Genomic DNA, 21,414 nt, shown 5'->3' with positions numbered 1-21,414 from the left:
GACAACCCAGGCCGTTGGTTGTCGGGGTTTGCGGGAGAAGTCGGAAGAAGACCCCCGAAGCTGCCTAATAAATTACTTTTAAAACCTGTGTAGTGCGTTTTTTTTTTACATTTTTTTTCTCCAGGTGAATGGGTAGGGGTACAATGTACCCTATACTCATTCACCTAGAGTGGGGGAGCTGGGATCTGGGGGGCGCTCGCTCGTCCCCACCCCCTTGCCTCGACCGACCGGGCTGCGTGCTCGGATAAGGGTCCGATATGGATTTTGGGGGGACCCCCACACCGTTCTATAATAAGGCTTACCTGCAGGTACTAGAAATATCTCCTAAACCTACATGGTTTAGGAGATATTTACCTTATATACCCTTGCACCAACATCATTGGCGCATGCTCACTAAAAGTGGTTGTAAACCCTCCTGAAAAAAAAAAAACACCCTGCAAGATAAAGGCATAATAAGCTAGTATGCATAGCATAATGAGCTAGCATAGCATACAAGCTCATTATGAATTACTTACCCGAGATCGAAGCCCCCACAGCGGTCCTCATTCTCCCCCTCCAGAGGCGACATCTCTCCCGGAGTGACTTCCAGGTATTGCGGGCTCCAGAGTTGTGATTGGCTAGAGCCGTGATGATGTCACTCCTGCGCATATGCGTGGGAGCCATCGGTAACGGCACGTCTAACTGAAGCAACGGTGCGACGTGCCATTACTTCAGTGCGCATGTGCCGATGACTTTGGCACATGCAGACACAGGGGGATATCTCCTAAACCGTGCAGGTTTAGGAGATATCCTGGGTAGCTACAGGTAAGCCTTAATATAGGCCTACCTGTAGCATAAAGTGTGTTGTAAGGGTTTACAACCACGTTTCTAAGGGGCTCGTGCCATGACTGGTGGCTCCCGCATGCATGTGCAGGAGTTACATCATGCAACTCCGGACACTCACAGAGGTTTACTTCCTCTTTAACTGACTAGCCTGCAGTCCACACCTTTCAGCATTTGAAAAGATTTGGTGCATCTTGAAGACCCAGGACTGTGGAGCAGTAAGAATTCTATATCAGGCAAGAACGGGACTAGAACGGGACAAGAACCTCGCCCGGCATCCAGGCTCATTCTTTAACATCCCTGTGGATTGGAGGATGTTAAAAAAAGAGCCAGGAGGCCGAGCGAGCTGAGCGAGCCGTCCGAGCAAAGCGAGGACGTGAGGCCGACCGGCCACTTTCCTCAAAATCCACGTCGCCCTGGATGCCGGCCGAGGTTCGGAGATTTCTGTCGGCAAGTTTGCGCCTGCGCAGTCCTTAAAGGAACTTTCTCGTTAGCCGGAACCATATTGGCAGATCAGATTGCGCCTGCGCAGGAACTTTCACGTTAGCCGGAACCATATCAGCAGTGGGAAGATCAGGAGGCAAGTACTGTACTTTGTCAAGTACCCTAGACCTAAATGAGCATTTAAACTTTGCAGTATATGGGCAGCCCCACTGCAAGGAAGGATTTTTCTTGGAGATGGGCTTTAACAAATCAAGGGGAATAAATGAGAAGCTCATTGTTAGGGTTTACATACAGTTTAATTAGCCAATTAAAGCTAAAGCTTTTCAGGCTATTCAAATCTCTTACTATTAAGGGATTTAACCACTTGCTGACAGTCACCTATACAGGCTAGAACCTACGCAGAGGATTTTTGGTAGCGCAATCCTACTACTAAAATAACTAGTGATGGATTGATAGCAAATGATCGCTAAACAAACGATTCCCTAGGCGTGGTATAGCGATCCTGATGCTTCCTGAATGTCTGTTTTTTTATGTAATCCTACAGGGAATTGTGTGTTAAAATACATCTCCCCATTACAACATGCTCCCATTAATGTGGGCGAACAGTAACACTGCCCCAAGAAGCAAAATGTAGCGATTAATCACACTTGAATGGAGCATTGTGCAATAATGCAAGACTAATTGCTACTATATGCTTTCTATCACTAATGATTTGCGTAGCAGGACTGAGCTTCTAAAATGTTTCTGTGTAGCTTTTATCGGTTCATCTGTCCACCAGCAAGTGGTTGAAGTGCAGGTCACAACTTTTTTTTTTTTAACACTTTTGGATAGTGTAGAGAAGAGTTAAAACCCTTGTCAACCTCAAGCTGATCTCCATGATAAGCAGAGGTTGTCTGAATGCAAAAGTCACGTGTATTCTTACTGGAATCTACGTGTGCTTTGTGGATTTCTTCCAGGTTTGTGCAGAAATCCAGTGTGAAGCTTTGAAAAAAATAATTGGATGCCCAGATCAACCATTACTTACTAATAGATTAAGCTATAAATTTACAAAAATTGGTCAATCTTTCATCTAGGTTAGTAACCAAAAGCTGCAGTCCTAGCGACATACAACAAAAAGGGGGAAGAGAGTTCTCCCAAGAGGGCCAAGCAAAGGACAATGTGATTGATTTAATTGATTTATTAAATAGAAAAATACCACACTACAATTTAATGAATAAGAGAGACTGATTACACAGCCAAATTTAAATAGACAACGTTGTCATTGATTAAAACGGGGGAGTTCACAGCTGCGCATCCATCACACATTCAATGACATACACTGACCACTTTAAGGCGGAGGTGCACCCAAATTGTTTTTTTAAAAGCCAACAGCTACCAATAGTGCAGCTGCTGACTTTTAAAAAATGGACACTTACCTGACCAGTGCACCCGCAATGTCGGCAGCCGAGGCCGCGCAATCGCTCGTCCCTCGGATGCTGCCGCCGCTATCCACAGTGAGGGAATCAGGAAGTGAAGCGTTGCGGCTTCACTGTCCCATTCCCTACTGCGCATGCATGGTTCCACTCTCTCCTGGGAACAGTGTGTCCTGGGGGGCGGGAAGTCTATGCCCGGAAGTGGGTACAAATACCTGTCTTAGACAGGTATTTGCACCCCCCTCCCCCTGAAAGGTTCCAAATGTGACACATGGGGGGAGGGTTCCAAAAAGCGGAAGTTCCATTTTTGGGTGGAACTCCGCTTTAACTACATAAACTTGGTGGTATATAGAACGCCTGCCTGAGTTGGACCGGAATAATAGCAAACACAGTTCTGGTAACTATTGAGGTTATTGGGTCAGGTGGCTCATTTGAATGTAGGTGGTGTGGAGCCAATTACTTGGTGCATAGCTGTCCTGGGATCATGTATAGGGTAGTAGATGGTAGTCCACAGCGGGTAAATAATGGATCCCACCCAGAAATGTATGAACAGATCCTACCTAGTACAAGCAGAGCAGGTGTTTGGTTGATGTTTGAGGAACGGACTTAAACACCCAGTCACTCAATAGAATAGTGGCATGGATACGTTGGTACATCGAACGGGGGATCGTTCGTTTGCTGCATGGTGTTGGTGGCTGAACGGCGGCTTCCTGTACTCCGGTCGAAACCGCCAGTCTGTGTGAACGGCTCTCATACATGGCAGGAAATCCTCCAGGTATCTGGACTCCGGTACACACCGAGCACGGCTCAAACCTGGATTAATGGGTAGAGGCACATGGAAGTGGTGGACAAACGGTCTGATGAGAGTATCTCATGTCAATGATGTTTTCTTTCCCATGTTGCCTCCCCTGTCTGCATCTGATGGAGATGTATCCAGGGGTCAAGTCCTGGGGAAAAAAGTGTGGGAACTCCCACCAAAGATCCACTCCCCCACCAAAAAAAAAAAAATGATACGCTCATATGCATAATTACTAAACCGCATGTTTTTTTTCGATCCACTGTACCTTAGTAATCCTTTATGTTACTGCCCGCTTCCTGTATATGGATTCATCGGGTAGTGTGCTGGTATTCCGTCACTTCCTCGATGCCGCAATGTCTCCTGGGAGCTTTTGTCATTGTTCCCTGGAGACTTTGCAGAGGTCTGCCTTTAAGCAAGTTCTTTCTAAATCCCGAGATAACGCGTGGCAGACCTCCGCAATGTCTCCTGGGAACAATGACAAAAGCTCCCAGGAGACATTGCGGCATCGAGGAAGTGACGGAGTACCCGCACACTACCCGATGAATCCATATACAGGAAGAGGCCTGTAACAAAGGATTACCAAGGTTCGCCTGCCTCTGACAGTGACTCGAGCTGGGCATCGCCACTTAGTGAAGGATTGGCTCGGGCGGCTCGGCTGCTCTAGTCCTGCAAAGGGAACGGCGTCCCTGCACTTTTTTCACAGCAGGAACACAGTTCCCTTCGCAGGACTTGAGCCCTGGATGTATCCATACCACTACTGTATTGAGTGACTGTGTGTTTAAGTCTGTTCCTCAAACATCAACCAAACGCCCGCTCTGCTTGTACTAGGTGGGATCCGTTCATACATTTCTGGGAGGGATCCATTATTTACCCACTGTGGACTACCATCTACTACCCTATACATGATCCCAGGACAGCCAAGCACCAAGTAATTCGCTCCACACCACCTACATTCAAATGAGCCACCTGACCCAATAACCTCAATAGTTACCAGAACTGTGTTTGCTATTATTCCGGTCCAACTCATGAAGGAGTTCTATATATACCATCACGTTTCTTAACTATTGGTCAGTGTGAGTGTATGTATGTGGTCATTGAATGTGTGATGGATGCGCAGCTGCGAACTCCTCCATTTTAATCAATGACAACGCTGTCTTTTTAAATGTGTCTGTGGGCTGTGTAATCAGTCTCTTTTATTCATTAAATTGTAGTGTGGTATTTTTCTATTTAATAAATCAATTAAATCAATCACATTGTCCTTTGCTTGGCCCTCTTGGGAGAACTCTTCCCCCTTTTTGTTCAAAGCTTTGCCTTTGTGCAGTTACTGCCGATCTCTCTCCTTGTTCAAAGGGGATCGGTCAGGCCTCCGCCACGCGATTCCGCTGACATCTGGCACTTAATAGAAGAGACTGGAGGCTCCGATCAGGTCCGCCTGAAAAACTGAAATGAGAACCTGATCGGACAGCCCGTGTGAAAGGGGCCATACCCTCACCTCTTGTTTTGATGCAATTTCTAAAAATGTTGCATTTCCGATTACTTCTTGGCAACAATGGTGACCAGTACATAAAGAAAGGGTTGATAGTCCCTAACAGGAAGGGCTCTTTCACACGGGCAGTCCGCCAGACAGACTCCGCTTTGCTCAGCGGGGGATTGATCCATGCTGAGCAGGCGGATGACAGGACCGTCTCCGATCACTGTGCAGACACGGACCCGTCAGAGCCCTGCTCTCCTCTATGGGGAGATCAGATGAAGAAATGGATATCGGCGGAAAAGATAAATGCATTTGGTTTTAAAAGTTCACTGATCCTTTAAACCCTGTTGATATACCAATACAACACTTTAGTTGCCCATTAAAGCTCGGCAAGAGTGAATCAACAGTGTTAGCGCACAGAAGGGTTAGACATTTTCATAGTTTTAGTATTCAGTCTGTGTCCTCATAAAGAGATTTTTTACGGGTTCTCATCCCAACAAACAACTATCCTCTGGTAGTAAGGTGAAATGTCAGATAACACATTTTTTAACTTCCTGTTCTATGTGACACTCATCCAATAAACAGGAAGTGAAGAGAAGAATCCATAAAGTTTGAATACAGCAGTGGTCTCCAAACCCTGGCCTGTGGGCCAAATGTGGACCCTTACTTGTCTTTATCCAGCTGTTAGGGCACTATTCCTACCACTAACGATGGGACCCTATACTTCCCACTACCACCACCAACGGGGCACCATTTCTCCCACTGATAAAAGGCACTATTCCTTCCACTGACGAACGATGGTACCCTATACTTCCCACTACCACCACCAACAGGGCACAATTTCTCCCACTGATAAAAGGCACTATTCCTTCCACTGACACCAGTGATGGGGATCTATTCCTCCTGCTACCGACCACAGGTCCAATGTAATTTTCTTACTCCCACCGACAGATTTTCTACTTCCGCTGGCCTCAGTCCAGCCCCCAAATTTGTCCCTTTGTTTAGAAAGCTCAGTGACCCTTGGAATACAGCATAAGATCTGGTCATCGGTATAAGATGCTAACCCAGAGACTGGAGTAGACCTTCTGTTGCTATAAAAAAATACAACCCCAGAATCTTCCTCCCCGCCCCAAAAAAAAACAATTTTTTCAGAACTTCCATTCCAGTTAAGCACCATCAAGTCTACATAAAGAGGGACCATTAAAATCCCCCAAAAAAGTTTAATTTGGTTATTGCGAAGAAACTTATACCGCGTACACACTCCGACAAAAAAAGTTCGATGTGAGCTTTTGGTCGGAAATTTCGACTGTGTGTAGGCTCCATCTAACTTTTTCCGACAGCAAAAATTTGAGAGCTGGTTCTTCGACATGGCAAAAGAAAAAAAAAAAAAAAAAAAAAAACATGCATGATCGGAATCATAGAACTTCATTTTTCTCGGCTCACCGTAGTGTTGTACGTCACCGCGTTCTTGACGGTCGGAATTTTGTGTGACCGTGTGTATGCAAGACAAGTTTGAGCCAACATTCCGTCTGAAAAAAATCCAAGTTTTTCTTGTCGGAATTTCCGATCGTGTGTACGCAGCATAGGTTTGGACTGTCCCACATTACCTTGGCATTCTTGTTCTGTAATCACCCCAAATTATCTAGTAGACTTTCCAATGTTCACAAAGGTGCAGCGTCTATTAGCTATTGTGAACAGTTCAGCGATCTGCTGTCTGGAGTGCTCCTAAAGTATATAAACAATATTTCAGTAATGCCGCTCTCTTACCTGGAAAAGGGGTCCAATGTCCACGTCGAATCCCAGGTCAGCAAACCCAGTGGCAATAACCTTTGCCCCCCTGTCATGGCCATCCTGCCCCATTTTTGCCACGAGTAGACGAGGTCTCCGTCCTTCTCGATCTACAAAACCCTGCACCCTAAATAGACATAAGTACAAAAAAAACAAAAAACACAAATTAATACCCAGATTTCGAAATCCATTATTAGGACGATATCTGCATGGAGGCTGCATGCTCGCCACACGTTTATAGGAGTTTCCTCCCATGATGCAACAATACACTGGTTAGTTGAAGCTGATCAGTGGGGAAAGTTCAAAATGATCCTAAGGCCCCGTACACACAAGAGGATCGATCCGCTGAAATTGATCCGCGGATCGGTTTCAGCGGATAGATCCGCTGGTGTGTACGATCCAGCGGATATTTATCCGCGGATATATTTCGGGCCGACCGATTTCCAGCGGATAAAAATTTCTTAGCATGCTAAGAAATCTATCCGCTGGAATCGGCTCCAGCGGATCGATCCGGTGGTCTGTACAGACTCACCGGATCGATCCGTCCGAACCCATCCCTCGCATGCGTCGTAATGATTCGACGCATGCATGGAATTCCTTATATGACAGCGTCGCGCACGTCGCCGCGTCATCATCGCGGCGACGGCGCGACACGTCATCGCGATGGGAATTCGGCGCGGATTTCGATCCGATGGTGTGTACACTCCATCGGATCAAAATCCTCAGAGGATTTATCCGCGGAAACAGTCTGGAGGACCGTATCCGTGGATAAATCCTATCGTGTGTACTAGGCATTACAGTGGGGCTGCCCTAGCGCTGCAATGGTTAAATGCTTGTTTTTGTCTAGTGTACTGATAAAAGCAGTTTTACTTACCGTATCCCTCGCTCTGCCAGGGCTTGAAGAAACATTTATTCTAGCCACTAGAACGAGTTTACTTGTATACATGTGCATTCATTTTTACATCCTTAATACTGCTCTAAAGCAGTGTTTCTCAACCTTTTTTTTTTTTTAAATCTCTGCAACCTTAAAAAAGTATGCAGAATCTAAAAAAAAAACAAAAAAAAACCCCAGGCCAAAAAATGTTAATGTTACTAATCAATGGGGAAACATGAGCCTGGGACAATGCACACAAAAGCCTTGATGAAATGACCTTCATAACAGAAGCCCCCCTTCACATCAGCGGTACCAGTCAGGTCAGAAGACCCAGTCAGGTCAGATGTCCTTCCAATCACAACAAAGTCTCCCCTATACATCAGAGGTCCCCTCATCAGATCAAAGTCCCCCTATTCTTTAGAGATCCCCTCATCAGATCAAAGTCCCCCCCCATACATCAGAGGTCCCCCTCAAAATGACCCAATCAGCCCTCTACCCCAGATCACAGAGTCCTCCCACCCATTTCTGCACTGCTCCTTCCACCTACACCTGGAATGGGGCACTGCTCCTTCCACTGACACCTGGAATGGGGCACTATTCCTTCTACTGGCACCTGGAATGGGGCACTGCTCCTTCCACCGGCACCTGGAATGGGGCACTGCTCCTTCCACCGACACCTGGAATGGGGCACTGCTCCTTCCACCGACACCTGGAATGGGGCACTGCTCCTTCCACCGACACCTGGAATGGGGCACTGCTCCATCCACCGACACCTGGAATGGGGCACTGCTGCTTCCACCGACACCTGGAATGGGGCACTGCTGCTTCCACCGACACCTGGAATGGGGCACTGCTGCTTCCACCGACACCTGGAATGGGGCACTGCTCCTTCCACCGACACCTGGAATGGGGCACTGTTTCTTCCACGGACACCTGGAATGGGGGCACTGCTCCTTCCACCGACACCTGGAATGGGGCACTAGTCCTTCCACCGACACCTGGAATGGGGCACTGCTCCTTCCACCGACACCTGGAATGGGGCACTGCTCCTTCCACCGACACCTGGAATGGGGCACTGCTCCTTCCACCGACACCTGGAATGGGGCACGGCTCCTTCCACCGACACCTGTAATGGGGCACTGCTCCTTCCACCGACACCTGGAATGGGGCACTGCTGCTTCCACCGACACCTGGAATGGGGCACTGCTGCTTCCACCGACACCTGGAATGGGGCACTGCTCCTTCCACCGACACCTGGAATGGGGCACTGCTCCTTCCACCGACACCTGGAATGGGGCACTGGTCCTTCCACCGACACCTGGAATGGGGCACTGCTCCTTCCACCGACACCTGGAATGGGGCACTGCTCCTTCCACCGACACCTGGAATGGGGCACGGCTCCTTCCACCGACACCTGGAATGGGGCACTGCTCCTTCCACCGACACCTGGAATGGGGCACTGCTCCTTCCACCGACACCTGGAATGGGGCACTGCTCCTTCCACCGACACCTGGAATGGGGCACTGCTCCTTCCACCGACACCTGGAATGGGGCACTACTCCTTCCACTGACACCTGGAATGGGGCACTGCTCCTTCCACCGACACCTGGAATGGGGCACTGCTCCTTCCACCGACACCTGGAATGGGGCACTGCTCCTTCCACCGACACCTGGAATGGGGCACTGTTTCTTCCACCGACACCTGGAATGGGGCACAGTTTCTTCCACCGACACCTGGAATGGGGCACTCCTTCCACTGGCACCTGGAATGGGGCACTACTCCTTCCACTGACACAATAAATGCTGCTCTGGAATATGGATCTAAATTCCACAATGGACACATTGGCTGTAACAGATCTGCGTTCAGAAGTGTAAAAAATAAATACCAAATACGCCATCTAAATGAACCCTCTTACTTCAGTTTTAAATGGCTGACAGGTTTATACAATAAAGCACGACATGATAAAAAGAGGATGTCATCACAAGTTTTATTTCCCCCCTGATAACAGCTCGGCCTTTTCATGCATATCGGGAACATTTCTATTCTGAGATCAGAAGTAATGACCTCTGCAGATGGTGGACAAGCTGCACTTTGTGTAAAACACTTAATAGAAAAAAAAACGAAAGGAAAAGTGGATCCGCCAATTGCAGCGCTCATTGGGTCTCACAGCCACAGAGGCCCGAGGCGGAAGAGAGCCGGCTTACATACAGGACCTGACAACATCCACACTGCGCATTCTATAATAAAACTGTCATTGGGAATATCTGAAGGAGGAGAGACTTTTTAATATTGAGACTATCATATTTTTCTCTGTATAGATGGAAATGGGAAAGGAACCCACATACTGTCAATCTAAAAGAAAAAGAAACAAAAAATCCGATGCCATGTTTGAATCAGATTTTAATCCTCAATGCAATTTTCTCTAAGGATAGTTACATAGTTAGGTTGAAAAAAGACACAAGTCCATCAACCATAACAAAAATAAATATAACAATAACAATAATAATAACAACAACAACATACAATCCCATATACCCAATTCTATACCCACAGTTGATCCAGAGGAAGGTGAAAACCCCAGCGGAGCATGATCCAATTGGCTACAGCAGGGGAAAAAATTCCTTCCTGATCCCCTGAGGCTAGGTTCACACCTATGCGAATTGAGTGCGGTTTAAACCGCATCTAATTCGCAGGACATTTCAAAATACATTGTTTTCAATGAGGCTGGTTCACATATGTGCGATGCATTCGCACTGCGTATTGCCTCCAAACCGCATGCGGTTTTTATGTCTTGCGGTGCGGCTCAGGTGCGAATTCAGTCCCATTATCTTCTATGGGTACGCATCTAATTCGCACATGTGTTCAGTTCTCTGCAGGAGTTTCTCTCATTCAGCTCAATACAATTCTCCCCCACTCTCCTCTCACCTGGAAGTTCTCCCAGGTCTCCAAATTCGCACCTGATCTGCAGCTAAACCGCAGTTGATCTGCAGAACACCCTCTAGAGAAATCTGCAATGACAACGCAGCTCAAAAAAGCAACGCACTAGTGTGATTCCGGCCTGAGAGACAATCGGATTTTCCCTGGATCAACTCTACCTATAAATGTTATATTATGCAAGGATGAATGGAGTTTCTCAATCTTGTCACAAAGCTGCTGTCAGTGCCAGTCCCAAAAATCTATACTTACTTTAACCCAATGCCAGGACTGAACACTTAATATTAAACTCCATCTCTGCCCACAGTCTTGCAGAGTCATACAAGCTCCTCTCCTGTACTTCGATTGCTTAAGCAGGCCATACATGGTTCCGCAGGGACCGGCTGAATTTCGACCCATGAATGGGCACCCTGGTTGTACAGAAGTCGATCTACGGATTGACTTCTGTGTTTTTTTTTTCCTGTTCGATCAGTGCCACTGGCTATAGCCATCAGCACGGATCATTGTATTCTGACAGCAGGAAAATCTCCTTGCTGTTTGAATACAATAGTTGAGCAGGCGCGATTCCCCCAACCACATTGCGGCTTGAGCGAAAAAAAATAATTAGCATATTGATGAGGGTGGATGGAGAAACCAGGGAACGCGAAAAATAAGGATAAACTTCAGCTTGAAAATGTACATTTACCTTCAGTATAATTTTCCAAAATTCCCACTATGCAATTCAATATCCCCTGAATAGTACATACCAGCACTCCTCTTTTTTCAAAGACCATGTGTCCTCCCATTACACATGCAGCTGTAGAGGGGTCTCGCTACAAAAACTGGTCCCTCGATCGCCCTCCGTTCTGCTGTTTGCAGGACAGACAGAATGTCTGAAAATTGCTAGTACACTAGTAGTCAGCGCAGGGCCCTGGTGCAGCGGCGGTCAGCGCAGGGCCCTGGTGCAGCGGCGGTCAGCGCAGGGCCCTGGTACAGCGGCGGTCAGCGCAGGGCCCTGGTACAGCGGCGGTCAGCGCAGGGCCCTGGTACAGCGGCGGTCAGCGCAGGGCCCTGGTACAGCGGCGGTCAGCGCAGGGCCCTGGTACAGCGGCGGTCAGCGCAGGGCCCTGGTACAGCGGAGGTCAGCGCAGGGCCCTGGTACAGCGGAGGTCAGCGCAAGGCACTGGTACATTGGCGGTCAGCGCAGGGCACTGGTAAAGCGGCGGTCAGCGCAGGGCCTTGGTAAAGCGGTGGTCAGCGCAGGGCCCTGGTACACCAACAGCCAGTAGGAAGAATTCTCCTTGGAATGGTGGTCATTGGGAAGAATTCCCCCTTACATATACCTATAAGATCACTGGTGTTCTTGGTAGCTCATATGAAAAGTCAGGAATTGCTCCAGGAACCCCTGGCCACCTCTGGAGGAACCCTGGTTAGGCAAGGATGCTCCACATAAATGAATCAATATAACAGCAAATCCTAGAACTGCAAGATAGAGACAAAGTCTTACCTTTTTAAAGTGAAGGATATTTCTTCACTCTCTCCGAACTCCTGGCGGTAAGCTCCACTCACCATCCGATCGCTGGCTTTGTGTTCTCCAAACACCTTCTTCATTGCGTCTGTAATTTCGCCCACAGTGCACCTGCAAGAGAATACAAATCTGAGTTTACTCTACAACGCGGCATACACGGTTTACTCTACAAACGGTTTACTCTACAACGCAGGAGGCACTATACCGCCACCGCGCCTCCCGCCCCAGTATGAAAGGGGCCTAAGAGGAAAATTTCAGGATTTTTTTTTCCACAGCCACCTGCGTATAACACGCAGGCACAGTTTACCCTTTATTTTCAGGGTAAAAAAGTGAGTGTTATACGCCAATAAATACAGGCCAAGATTCTCATAGGGCGGCGTCGCAACTTAGAGAGGCAAGTGCAGTATTCACAAAGCACTTGCGTCCAAAGTTACGGCGGCGTAGCGTAAATGGGCCGGCGTAAGCGCGCGTAATTCAAAGTAGGCAGGTCGCGGGCGTGTTGTATTTAAATTAAGCGTGACCCCATGTAAATGCATGGCCGAACGAACGGCGCATGCTCAGTATCACGTCGAATTTACGCCCTAAGATACGCCGGCTCAATGCCTGTGACGTGAACGTAACCTACGCACAGCCCCATTCACGTACGACTTACGTAAACGACGTAAAAAGATACGCTTGTTCCGACGTCCATACCTTGCATGGGCTGCGCCACCTAGAGAGCAGCTTTATCTTTACGCCGGCGTATGTCTTACGTAAACGGCGTAACTAATTGTGACGGGCGTACGTACGTGAATCGGCGTATCTTGCTCATTTACATATTCAACGCGGAAATCAACGGAAGCGCCACCTAGCGGCCAGCGTAAATATGCACCCAAGATACGACGGCGTAGGAGACTTACGCCGCTCATATCTTGGCCTAATTTATGCGTAACTGATTCTATGAATCAGGCGCATAGATACGACGGCTCTCATTCGGACTTACGACGGCGTATCTGGAGATACGCCGTCGTAAGTCTTTGAGAATCTGGGCCACAGTATTTATTGGATGTGTTTTATAGCAGAAAATACAACATATAGTAGTTATTTTTTTGTTCATAGTGCAAAAAATAAAAACCAGGAGAAAGTTATATTTGTGGAAAAAAAAGACAAAAATGTATTTGGGTACAGCAGCGTACAACCGCACACTTGTCGGTTAAAATAACGCAGTGTCGTATCTCAAAAAATGGTCTTGTCATGAAAGGAGGGGGGGGGGGGGGTATATCTTTCGGAGGTCAAGTGGTTACAGTGCAACTACAGCCATATTGTTAATTTAACTATAGTGGTAAGAGCCCCTGACCGCTTTTTTACCACACCAAGTGGATCTCAGATAGTCCTGAATGGCGAGGCTAGCCCAGTGATAAAACGATCCTTCGTGGACAATATTTTGTACAGAGACAAACTTCTAAAGGAAATGTCAGTCCTGTGACTGAGGTACATGGAGAACGCTGAGACTGTTTGCGACATTTTTCACGGCTCATCACTAGAACGGTCTTGTGATCATCACATGAAGCTGCAATCATCCACCTCTGATCATAAGCGTGCTCACAGCTACATGTGGTATCACAAAACCATCAAGTGAATGAGAAAGGAAGAAATTTGACCACAAATCCAAAGTTCCCTTTCACAGTGACACAAAGCTGCCCCAAACTGACTTTCCCCGGGGTTAGGATCTTAGTATTCAGTTTACAACATTGAAACTAATGCCGCGTACACATGGTCGTTTTTCGGCATGAAAAAAATTGACATTTTTCACCATGTCCAAAAAACGAAATGTTTCCAACTTCATCATTAAAAACGATGTTGCCCACACACAATTGTTTTGGAAAAATGATGAACAAAGCGCGGTGACGTACAACACGTACGGCGGCACTATAAAGGGGAAGTTCTATTCGCCTTTGGGCTGCTTTTAGCTGATTCTGTGTTAGTGAAAGACGATTCGCGCTTTTTTGTCTGTTACAGCGTGATGAATGTGCTTACTCCATTATGAATGGTAGTTTTACCTGAACGAGCGCTCCCGTCTCATAACTTGCTTCTGGGCATGCGCGGGTTTAAAACGTCGTTTTAGCACACACACGATCATTTTTTACAACCCGAAAAAAAACGACATTAAAAAATGCAGCATGTTCGAATTTTTTTTTTGTCGTTTTTTCAGAAGCCGAAAAACGATGTGAAGCCCACACACGATCATTTTGAATGACGTTTTTAAAAATGTCATTTTTTTTCATCCCGAAAGACGACCGTGTCAAGCCTGAGCGGCACACACACACACACACTTGTCACAAGCAGAATCCACCGATTGCTCTGACTGGGATTGACAGCTGTATGTGGACAGAAGTGGCTGTTGAGCCCATACACTGCAATGACAGGCTGTTGACAGCTGTGGCTACACAAAGTGCTCACTTCCTGGATTTACACAGAGGCACACCCCCAGCTCTGCAGCTCTCATTGGCCCTCTTAGGACTCATCTGCAGCGCTATATAGAAGGGAGGAGTAAAATTAGAGGTTTGAGATCTCACAGAGGACCTTTCAAGGAGCCAGAAAAACAAAGTAAAAACAAATAATAAAAAATAGATTACAGTGTCATTAAAGTGACAGTAAAGGTTCACTTTTTTTTCTTTTTAAAATAACAAACATATCATACTTGCCTCCACTGTGCAGTTCGTTTTGTACAGAGTGGCTCCGATCGTCCTCTTCTGGGGTCCCACGGAGGCTCTCGCGGCTCCTCCCTGTAATAGAAAACCCCCTCTGTGAAGCTTTCTCCCGAGAGGGTTACCTTGTGGGCGCGCTCCCGTGTCACACACTCGGCATCAATCACCGCCGAGTGTATGACTCGGCCCTGCCCCCGGCACCCACGTCATTGGATTTGATTGACCGCAGCGGGAGCCAATGGCTGCGCTGCTATCAATCTATCCAATGAAGAGTGGCGAGAGCGACACGGGATCATGCCCACGGAAATTCGGGGATCAGGCAAGTCAAGCGGGGGGGCTGGGTGGCTGGACAATGCAAGGTGTTTTTTCACCTCAATGTATAGGATGCATGAAAGTGAAAAAACACAAAGGTTTACAAACCCTTTAAGTAGCGCATGTGTATGGATTATTATTATTAAAAAAAATAAGGATATTGTTTAGTGTCACCTTGCTGACATCTTCTGGTCTTAATCTGGGTTCTTTCCGATTGGCCGGCCGGGGATGAGGTTACCACTGTATGTGCACAGGAGTTCATTTATCCCGGCACCAAGAAATATCAGAGAATGTACACTGAGCTGAGCAGGTAGGCAAGATTCGTTCATTGCACATTATGCATGTTCTGCTTTTTTTCTTTCTTTGTGATCAACTACTGCTTTAGGGGCGAGTATCATTGTAGTAATGCATGCAACTGAAAGCAGAACGAAGCGAAACATAAAGTATTAATGACCACAATCTACTGATCACTTTTTATACAAACAGGCCTAATAAACGCCATCAGCTGCCACACAGAAAAGAAGTGTATAAATACATCACCCCATGTACATGTCTTCTGCCCATCAGCATGACATTTGCTGGTTAGAATGGAATGGAAATGATGTAAAAACGGACGTCAGATGTAATGTGAAAACACAGCCGGGGGTAAAACGTATTCATGTGACAGCTCAATCCCCGCCCCTCTACAAATGTATACAACCACAGAAATGCAGCTCTGAGATCTGACAGCATCCCAACAATACATCCGTGTATGACCCAAGCCTTACTACTTTATATCTATTCCAGCAAGCAAAATCTTACTACTATACAGTGTAACAAACGGCTGCAGACGATAAAAGAAGTGGCGGTGAAAAGAATATATTTTTTTCAACTTTCCATCTATTTAACCACTTGCTTACTGAGCACATATACCCCCCTTCCTGCCCAGGCGATATTTCAGCTTCTGGCACTGCGTCGCTTTAACTGACAATTGCGCGGTCGTACAACGTGGCTCCCAAACAAAATTGGCGTCCTTTTTTTTCCCCACAAATAGAGCTTTCTTTTGGTGGTATTTGATCGCCTGTGTGTTTTTTTTTGTGCTATAAACTAAAAAAAGAGCGACAATTTTGAATTGGGGTCACTCTTCATTTAAATGGATCACACCCACTTCCACCTACTTTGAATTAGGCCGGCTTACGCCTACGATTTTACGTTACGCCGGCGCAACGTTGGGAGCAAGTGCTTTGTGAATACTATGATTGCCTCTCTGTGTTACGTCGGCGTAGCGCATATGAGATGCGCTACGCCAACAGAAATCTGCGCCGATGTATCTGAATCCGGTCCAATATTTTTTACTTTTTGCTAGAATATATATCCCATTTTTTTTTTCTCAGTTTAGGCCGATACGTATTCTTCTACATATTTTTGGTAAAAAAAAAAAAAAAACGCAATAAGCGTATAGTGACTGGTTTGCGCAAAAGTTATAGCGCCTACAAAATAGGGGACATAATTATGTTTTTTTTTACTAGTATTGGCATTATGGCGGACACATAGGACACTTTTGACACATTTTTGGGACCATTCACATTTATACAGTGAACAGTGCTATAAATATGCACTGATTACTGTATAAATGTGACTGGCAGGGAAGGGGTCAACACTAGGGGGCGAGGAAGGGGTTAATTGTGTACCCTGGGAGTGATTCTTACTGTGGGGGGAGGGGACAGACTGGCGGAGGTGACCGATCTGTGTCCCAAGGGACACAGCATCGGTCTCCTCTCCCTGACAGGACGTGAATCTCTGTGTTTACACACAGAGATCCACGGTCCTGCTCAGTTACTGGGCAATCGCGGGTGCCCGGCGGCCAACGCGGCCGCCTGCCACGCGCATCGTGTTCCCAGTAACGCAGCGGGTGCCCCCTAGTGGCTCTAAAAGACGAGGACGTCATATGATGTCCTGTCAGAACAATGGAGCTATCGTGCCGCGTCAATTGACGACGGCCGGTAGTTAAGTGGTTAAAGGGGTTGTAAAGGTAATTTTTTTCCCTAAATAGCTTCCTTTACCTTAGTGCAGTCCTCCTTCACTTACCTCATCCTTCCATTTTGCTTTTTTTTTTTTGTATAATCTTTATTTGTGAACGGCATTATACTGTAGTACAGCACAACACATGTTGTCAGGAGCATTTTGCAGCAAACAATAAGCCGTTCATTTTCCAACATAACATAAAAACAAATTAACAAATTAGACCTCGAGAAACAATGAAGTATATAGGCACATCGAGACCCAGTTATTCTAAATAATGTCGCCAAGGCCCAGGGGCCGGGCATCGAGTCAAAAGTGAAAACCTCCCCAGCGCATAAAACACAACCAATAAAACTAAATAAAAAAAAATCTGGAAATCCAAGCGTGGGGGTGGAACATCTAAAGTCTCACAGCGGTTGATAGAATGGGTAACCGCCGAAGAAGGGGCAAGGACCGGAGGCCAAACCAGCTGGTCCACTGGACAACCTTTAAACAGTAAACAGTATGCCAGATGAGAGGTAGATCGGCCGAGTGCGCACGAGGGAAGGGGGGTCTCCATGGACCTCCAACATATCCATTTTGCTTTTAAATGTCCTTATTTCTTCTGAGAAATCCTTCCTGTTCTTCTGTCTGTAACTCCACACAGTAATGCAAGGCTTTCTCCCTGGTGTGGAGTGTCATGGTCGCCCCCTCCCTTGGACTACGGGAGAGTCAGGACGCTCTTTTCGTTGCAGATAGAGAAAAGAGCTGTGTGTTAGTGGGCATCCTGACTCTCATGTGGTCCAAGGGAGGGGGTGAGCACGACACTCCACACCAGGGAGAAAGCCTTGCATTTCTGTGTGGAGTTACAGACAGAAGAACAGGAAGTGAGGATTTCTCAGAAGAAATAAGGACATTTAAAAGCAAAATGGAAGGATGAGGTAAGTGAAGGAGGACTGCACTAAGGTAAAGGAAGCTTTTTAGGGGGAAAAAAATGGGTACCTTTACAACCCCCTTTAAGGCTTACCTGTAGGTGCTAGAAATATCTCCTAAATCTCCGCAATGTCTACGGCGCAGGCGCAATTTAGAAACAGCGATCATGCCGTTCCCAAAGGAGGACAAGGCGTGACTGGTGGCTGTAGACATGTCGGCGGTGGGTGCTGTGTCGGGTACCGCAGCGGGGGCTCCGATCCCAGGTGAGTATTACATAATGAGCCAGTATGCTAGGCATACCAGCTCATTATGCCTTTGTCTTGCAGGTGTTAGTTTTTTTTCCCTCCCAAAAAGTGGGTTTATAACCACTTTAAACAAGGTATGCAATATCAGTCACACAGGCAAATCTAAGGCCTTGTCCACATGAACGCATCTAAAACGTACATCCACGTAAAGAGCCGTTGTTACCTGCACAGGATGTACAGGTGATCTGTGCCTCCTCGTGCAGGGAGTCCTACTTATTGGACCCAATTTGCCAGCTGTGTAGGTGCGTGTCCCTGAATCTAGATAGTTAGCTAGATTCAGGTAGATGTGTGCATCTTTGAGGCGGCGTAGCGTATCGTATTTACGTTACGCCTCCGTAAGTCAGAGAGACAAGTGCTGTATTCACAAAGCACTTGCCTCCTAAGTTACGGCGGCGTAGCGTTAATGGGCCGGCATAAGCGTGCCCAATTCAAATGAGGGGGGCGTGTTTTATGTAAATGACTTGTGACCCGACGTGATTGACGTTTTTTACGAACGGCGCATGCGCCGTCCGTGGACATATCCCAGTGTGCATTGCTCCAAAGTACGCCGCAAGGACGTATTGGTTTCGACGTGAATGTAAATTACTTCCAGCCCCATTCACGGATGACTTACGCAAACGATGTAAAATTTAGAAATTTCGATGCGGGAACGACGGCCATACTTAACATTGGCTAGGCCACCTAAGGGGCAGCTTTATCTTTATGCCGGCGCACCTCTTACAGAAACGGTGTATCTTTACTGCGACGGCCAAGCGTACGTTCGTGAATCGGCGTATCTAGTCATTTGCATATTCTACGCCGAACTCAACGGAAGCGCCACCTAGAGGCCAGCGGAAATATTGCACCCTAAGATACGACGGCGCAGGTGGTCGTATCTTAGCTAGGTTTAAGTGTATCTCAGTTTGAGCATACACTTAAACATACGACGGCTTAGATTCCGAGTTACGACAGCGTATCTACCGATACGCCGGCGTAACTCTTTGTGAATCCAGCCAAGTGTGTGTTCAAAGGACATGTACCCTCATGGCTGTCAAACAGGGACCAGTGGCTGTGTCTCAATAGACATGAATAGCACTGCGCTCATGAGGAATGCACGCAAAACCTGTGCATCTCGTGCAGGCAAAGACAGCCCTTCGCATTACATACAGGGAGTGCAGAATTATTAGGCAAGTTGTATTTTTGAGGATTAATTTTATTATTGAACAACAACCATGTTCTCAATGAACCCAAAAAACTCATTAATATCAAAGCTGAATATTTTTGGAAGTAGTTTTTAGTTTGTTTTTAGTTTTAGCTATTTTAGGGGGATATCTGTGTGTGCAGGTGACTATTACTGTGCATAATTATTAGGCAACTTAACAAAAAAAAAATATATACCCATTTCAATTATTTATTTTTACCAGTGAAACCAATATAACATCTCAACATTCACAAATATACATTTCTGACATTCAAAAACAAAACAAAAACAAATCAGTGACCAATATAGCCACCTTTCTTTGCAAGGACACTCAAAAGCCTGCCATCCATGGATTCTGTCAGTGTTTTGATCTGTTCACCATCAACATTGCGTGCAGCAGCAACCACAGCCTCCCAGACACTGTTCAGAGAGGTGTACTGTTTTCCCTCCTTGTAAATCTCGCATTTGATGATGGACCACAGGTTCTCAATGGGGTTCAGATCAGGTGAACAAGGAGGCCATGTCATTAGTTTTTCTTCTTTTATACCCTTTCTTGCCAGCCACGCTGTGGAGTACTTGGACGCGTGTGATGGAGCATTGTCCTGCATGAAAATCATGTTTTTCTTGAAGGATGCAGACTTCTTCCTGTACCACTGCTTGAAGAAGGTGTCTTCCAGAAACTGGCACTAGGACTGGGAGTTGAGCTCGACTCCATCCTCAACCCGAAAAGGCCCCACAAGCTCAACTTTGATGATACCAGCCCAAACCAGTGCTCCACCTCCACCTTGCTAGCGTCTGAGTCGGACTGGAGCTCCCTGCCCTTTACCAATCCAGCCACGGGCCCATCCATCTGGCCCATCAAGACTCACTCTCATTTCATCAGTCCATAAAACCTTAGAAAAATCAGTCTTGAGATATTTCTTGGCCCAGTCTTGACGTTACAGCTTGTGTGTCTTGTTCAGTGGTGGTCGTCTTTCAGCCTTTCTTACCTTGGCCATGTCTCTGAGTATTGCACACCTTGTGCTTTTGGGTACTCCAGTGATGTTGCAGCTCTGAAATATGGCCAAACTGGTGGCAAGTGGCATCTTGGCAGCTGCACGCTTGACTTTTCTCAGTTCATGGGCAGTTATTTTGCGCCTTGGTTTTTCCACACGCTTCTTGCGACCCTGTTGACTATTTTGAATGAAACGCTTGATTGTTCGATGATCACGCTTCAGAAGCTTTGCAATTTTAAGAGTGCTGCATCCCTCTGCAAGATATCTCACAATTTTTGACTTTTCTGAGCCTGTCAAGTCCTTCTTTTGACCCATTTTGCCAAAGGAAAGGAAGTTGCCTAATAATTATGCACACCTGATATAGGGTGTTGATGTCATTAGACCACACACCTTCTCATTACAGAGATGCACATCACCTAATATGCTTAATTGGTAGTAGGCTTTCGAGCCTATACAGCTTGGAGTAAGACAACATGCATAAAGAGGATGATGTGGTCAAAATACTAATTTGCCTAATAATTCTGCACTCCCTGTAGTTACATAGTTAGTCAGGTTGGAAAAAAGACACAAGTCTATCTAGTTCAACCATAAAAAAAAAAAAAAATTATATTAATAATATCGTACAATCCCATATACCCAAATTCTACACCAAAAAGTGGATCCAGAGGAAGGCGAAAAACCCCAGCAAAGCATGATCCAATTTGCTACAGCAGGGGAAAAAAATTCCTTCCAATGATGCCCTATTTATGCCTGTGTGAAGGAGTCTTTACCAGTAAAATAGCCCCATTTCTACCCATAATGACCAATGATGCCCTATTTATGCCTGTGTGAATGAGTCTTTACCAGTAAAATAGCCCCATTTCTACCCATAATGAAGACATGGCACTTGGGTTGTAGATAATGTCCTTGGCTCCCACCAAGGTGTCAGGTGGTGTCAGTATTTTTAGTCAAGTAGTTTTAAATTATATTC

General features: G+C 46.4%; 1 protein-coding gene across 1 annotated transcript in view; it reads right to left on the bottom strand.

Annotated features, from left to right (window-relative positions):
- Positions 1-21,414, bottom strand: part of MMUT (methylmalonyl-CoA mutase) — a 155,929-nt gene that overhangs the window by 32,362 nt on the left and 102,153 nt on the right. The window contains exons 10-11 of the mRNA XM_040348429.1: positions 12,032-12,163; positions 6,716-6,863 (exon numbers count right to left, since the gene is read on the bottom strand). Coding sequence (XP_040204363.1) covers positions 6,716-6,863; positions 12,032-12,163 — 280 coding nt within the window. The remainder of the gene's footprint in view (positions 1-6,715; positions 6,864-12,031; positions 12,164-21,414) is intronic.

The sequence above is a fragment of the Rana temporaria genome, chromosome 4, assembly GCF_905171775.1.
Source record: "Rana temporaria chromosome 4, aRanTem1.1, whole genome shotgun sequence".
In the NCBI taxonomy this organism is placed as follows: Eukaryota; Metazoa; Chordata; class Amphibia; order Anura; family Ranidae; genus Rana; species Rana temporaria.
Note: the sequence above shows the minus strand (reverse complement) of the source record. Positions and strands in the feature narration are given on the sequence as shown.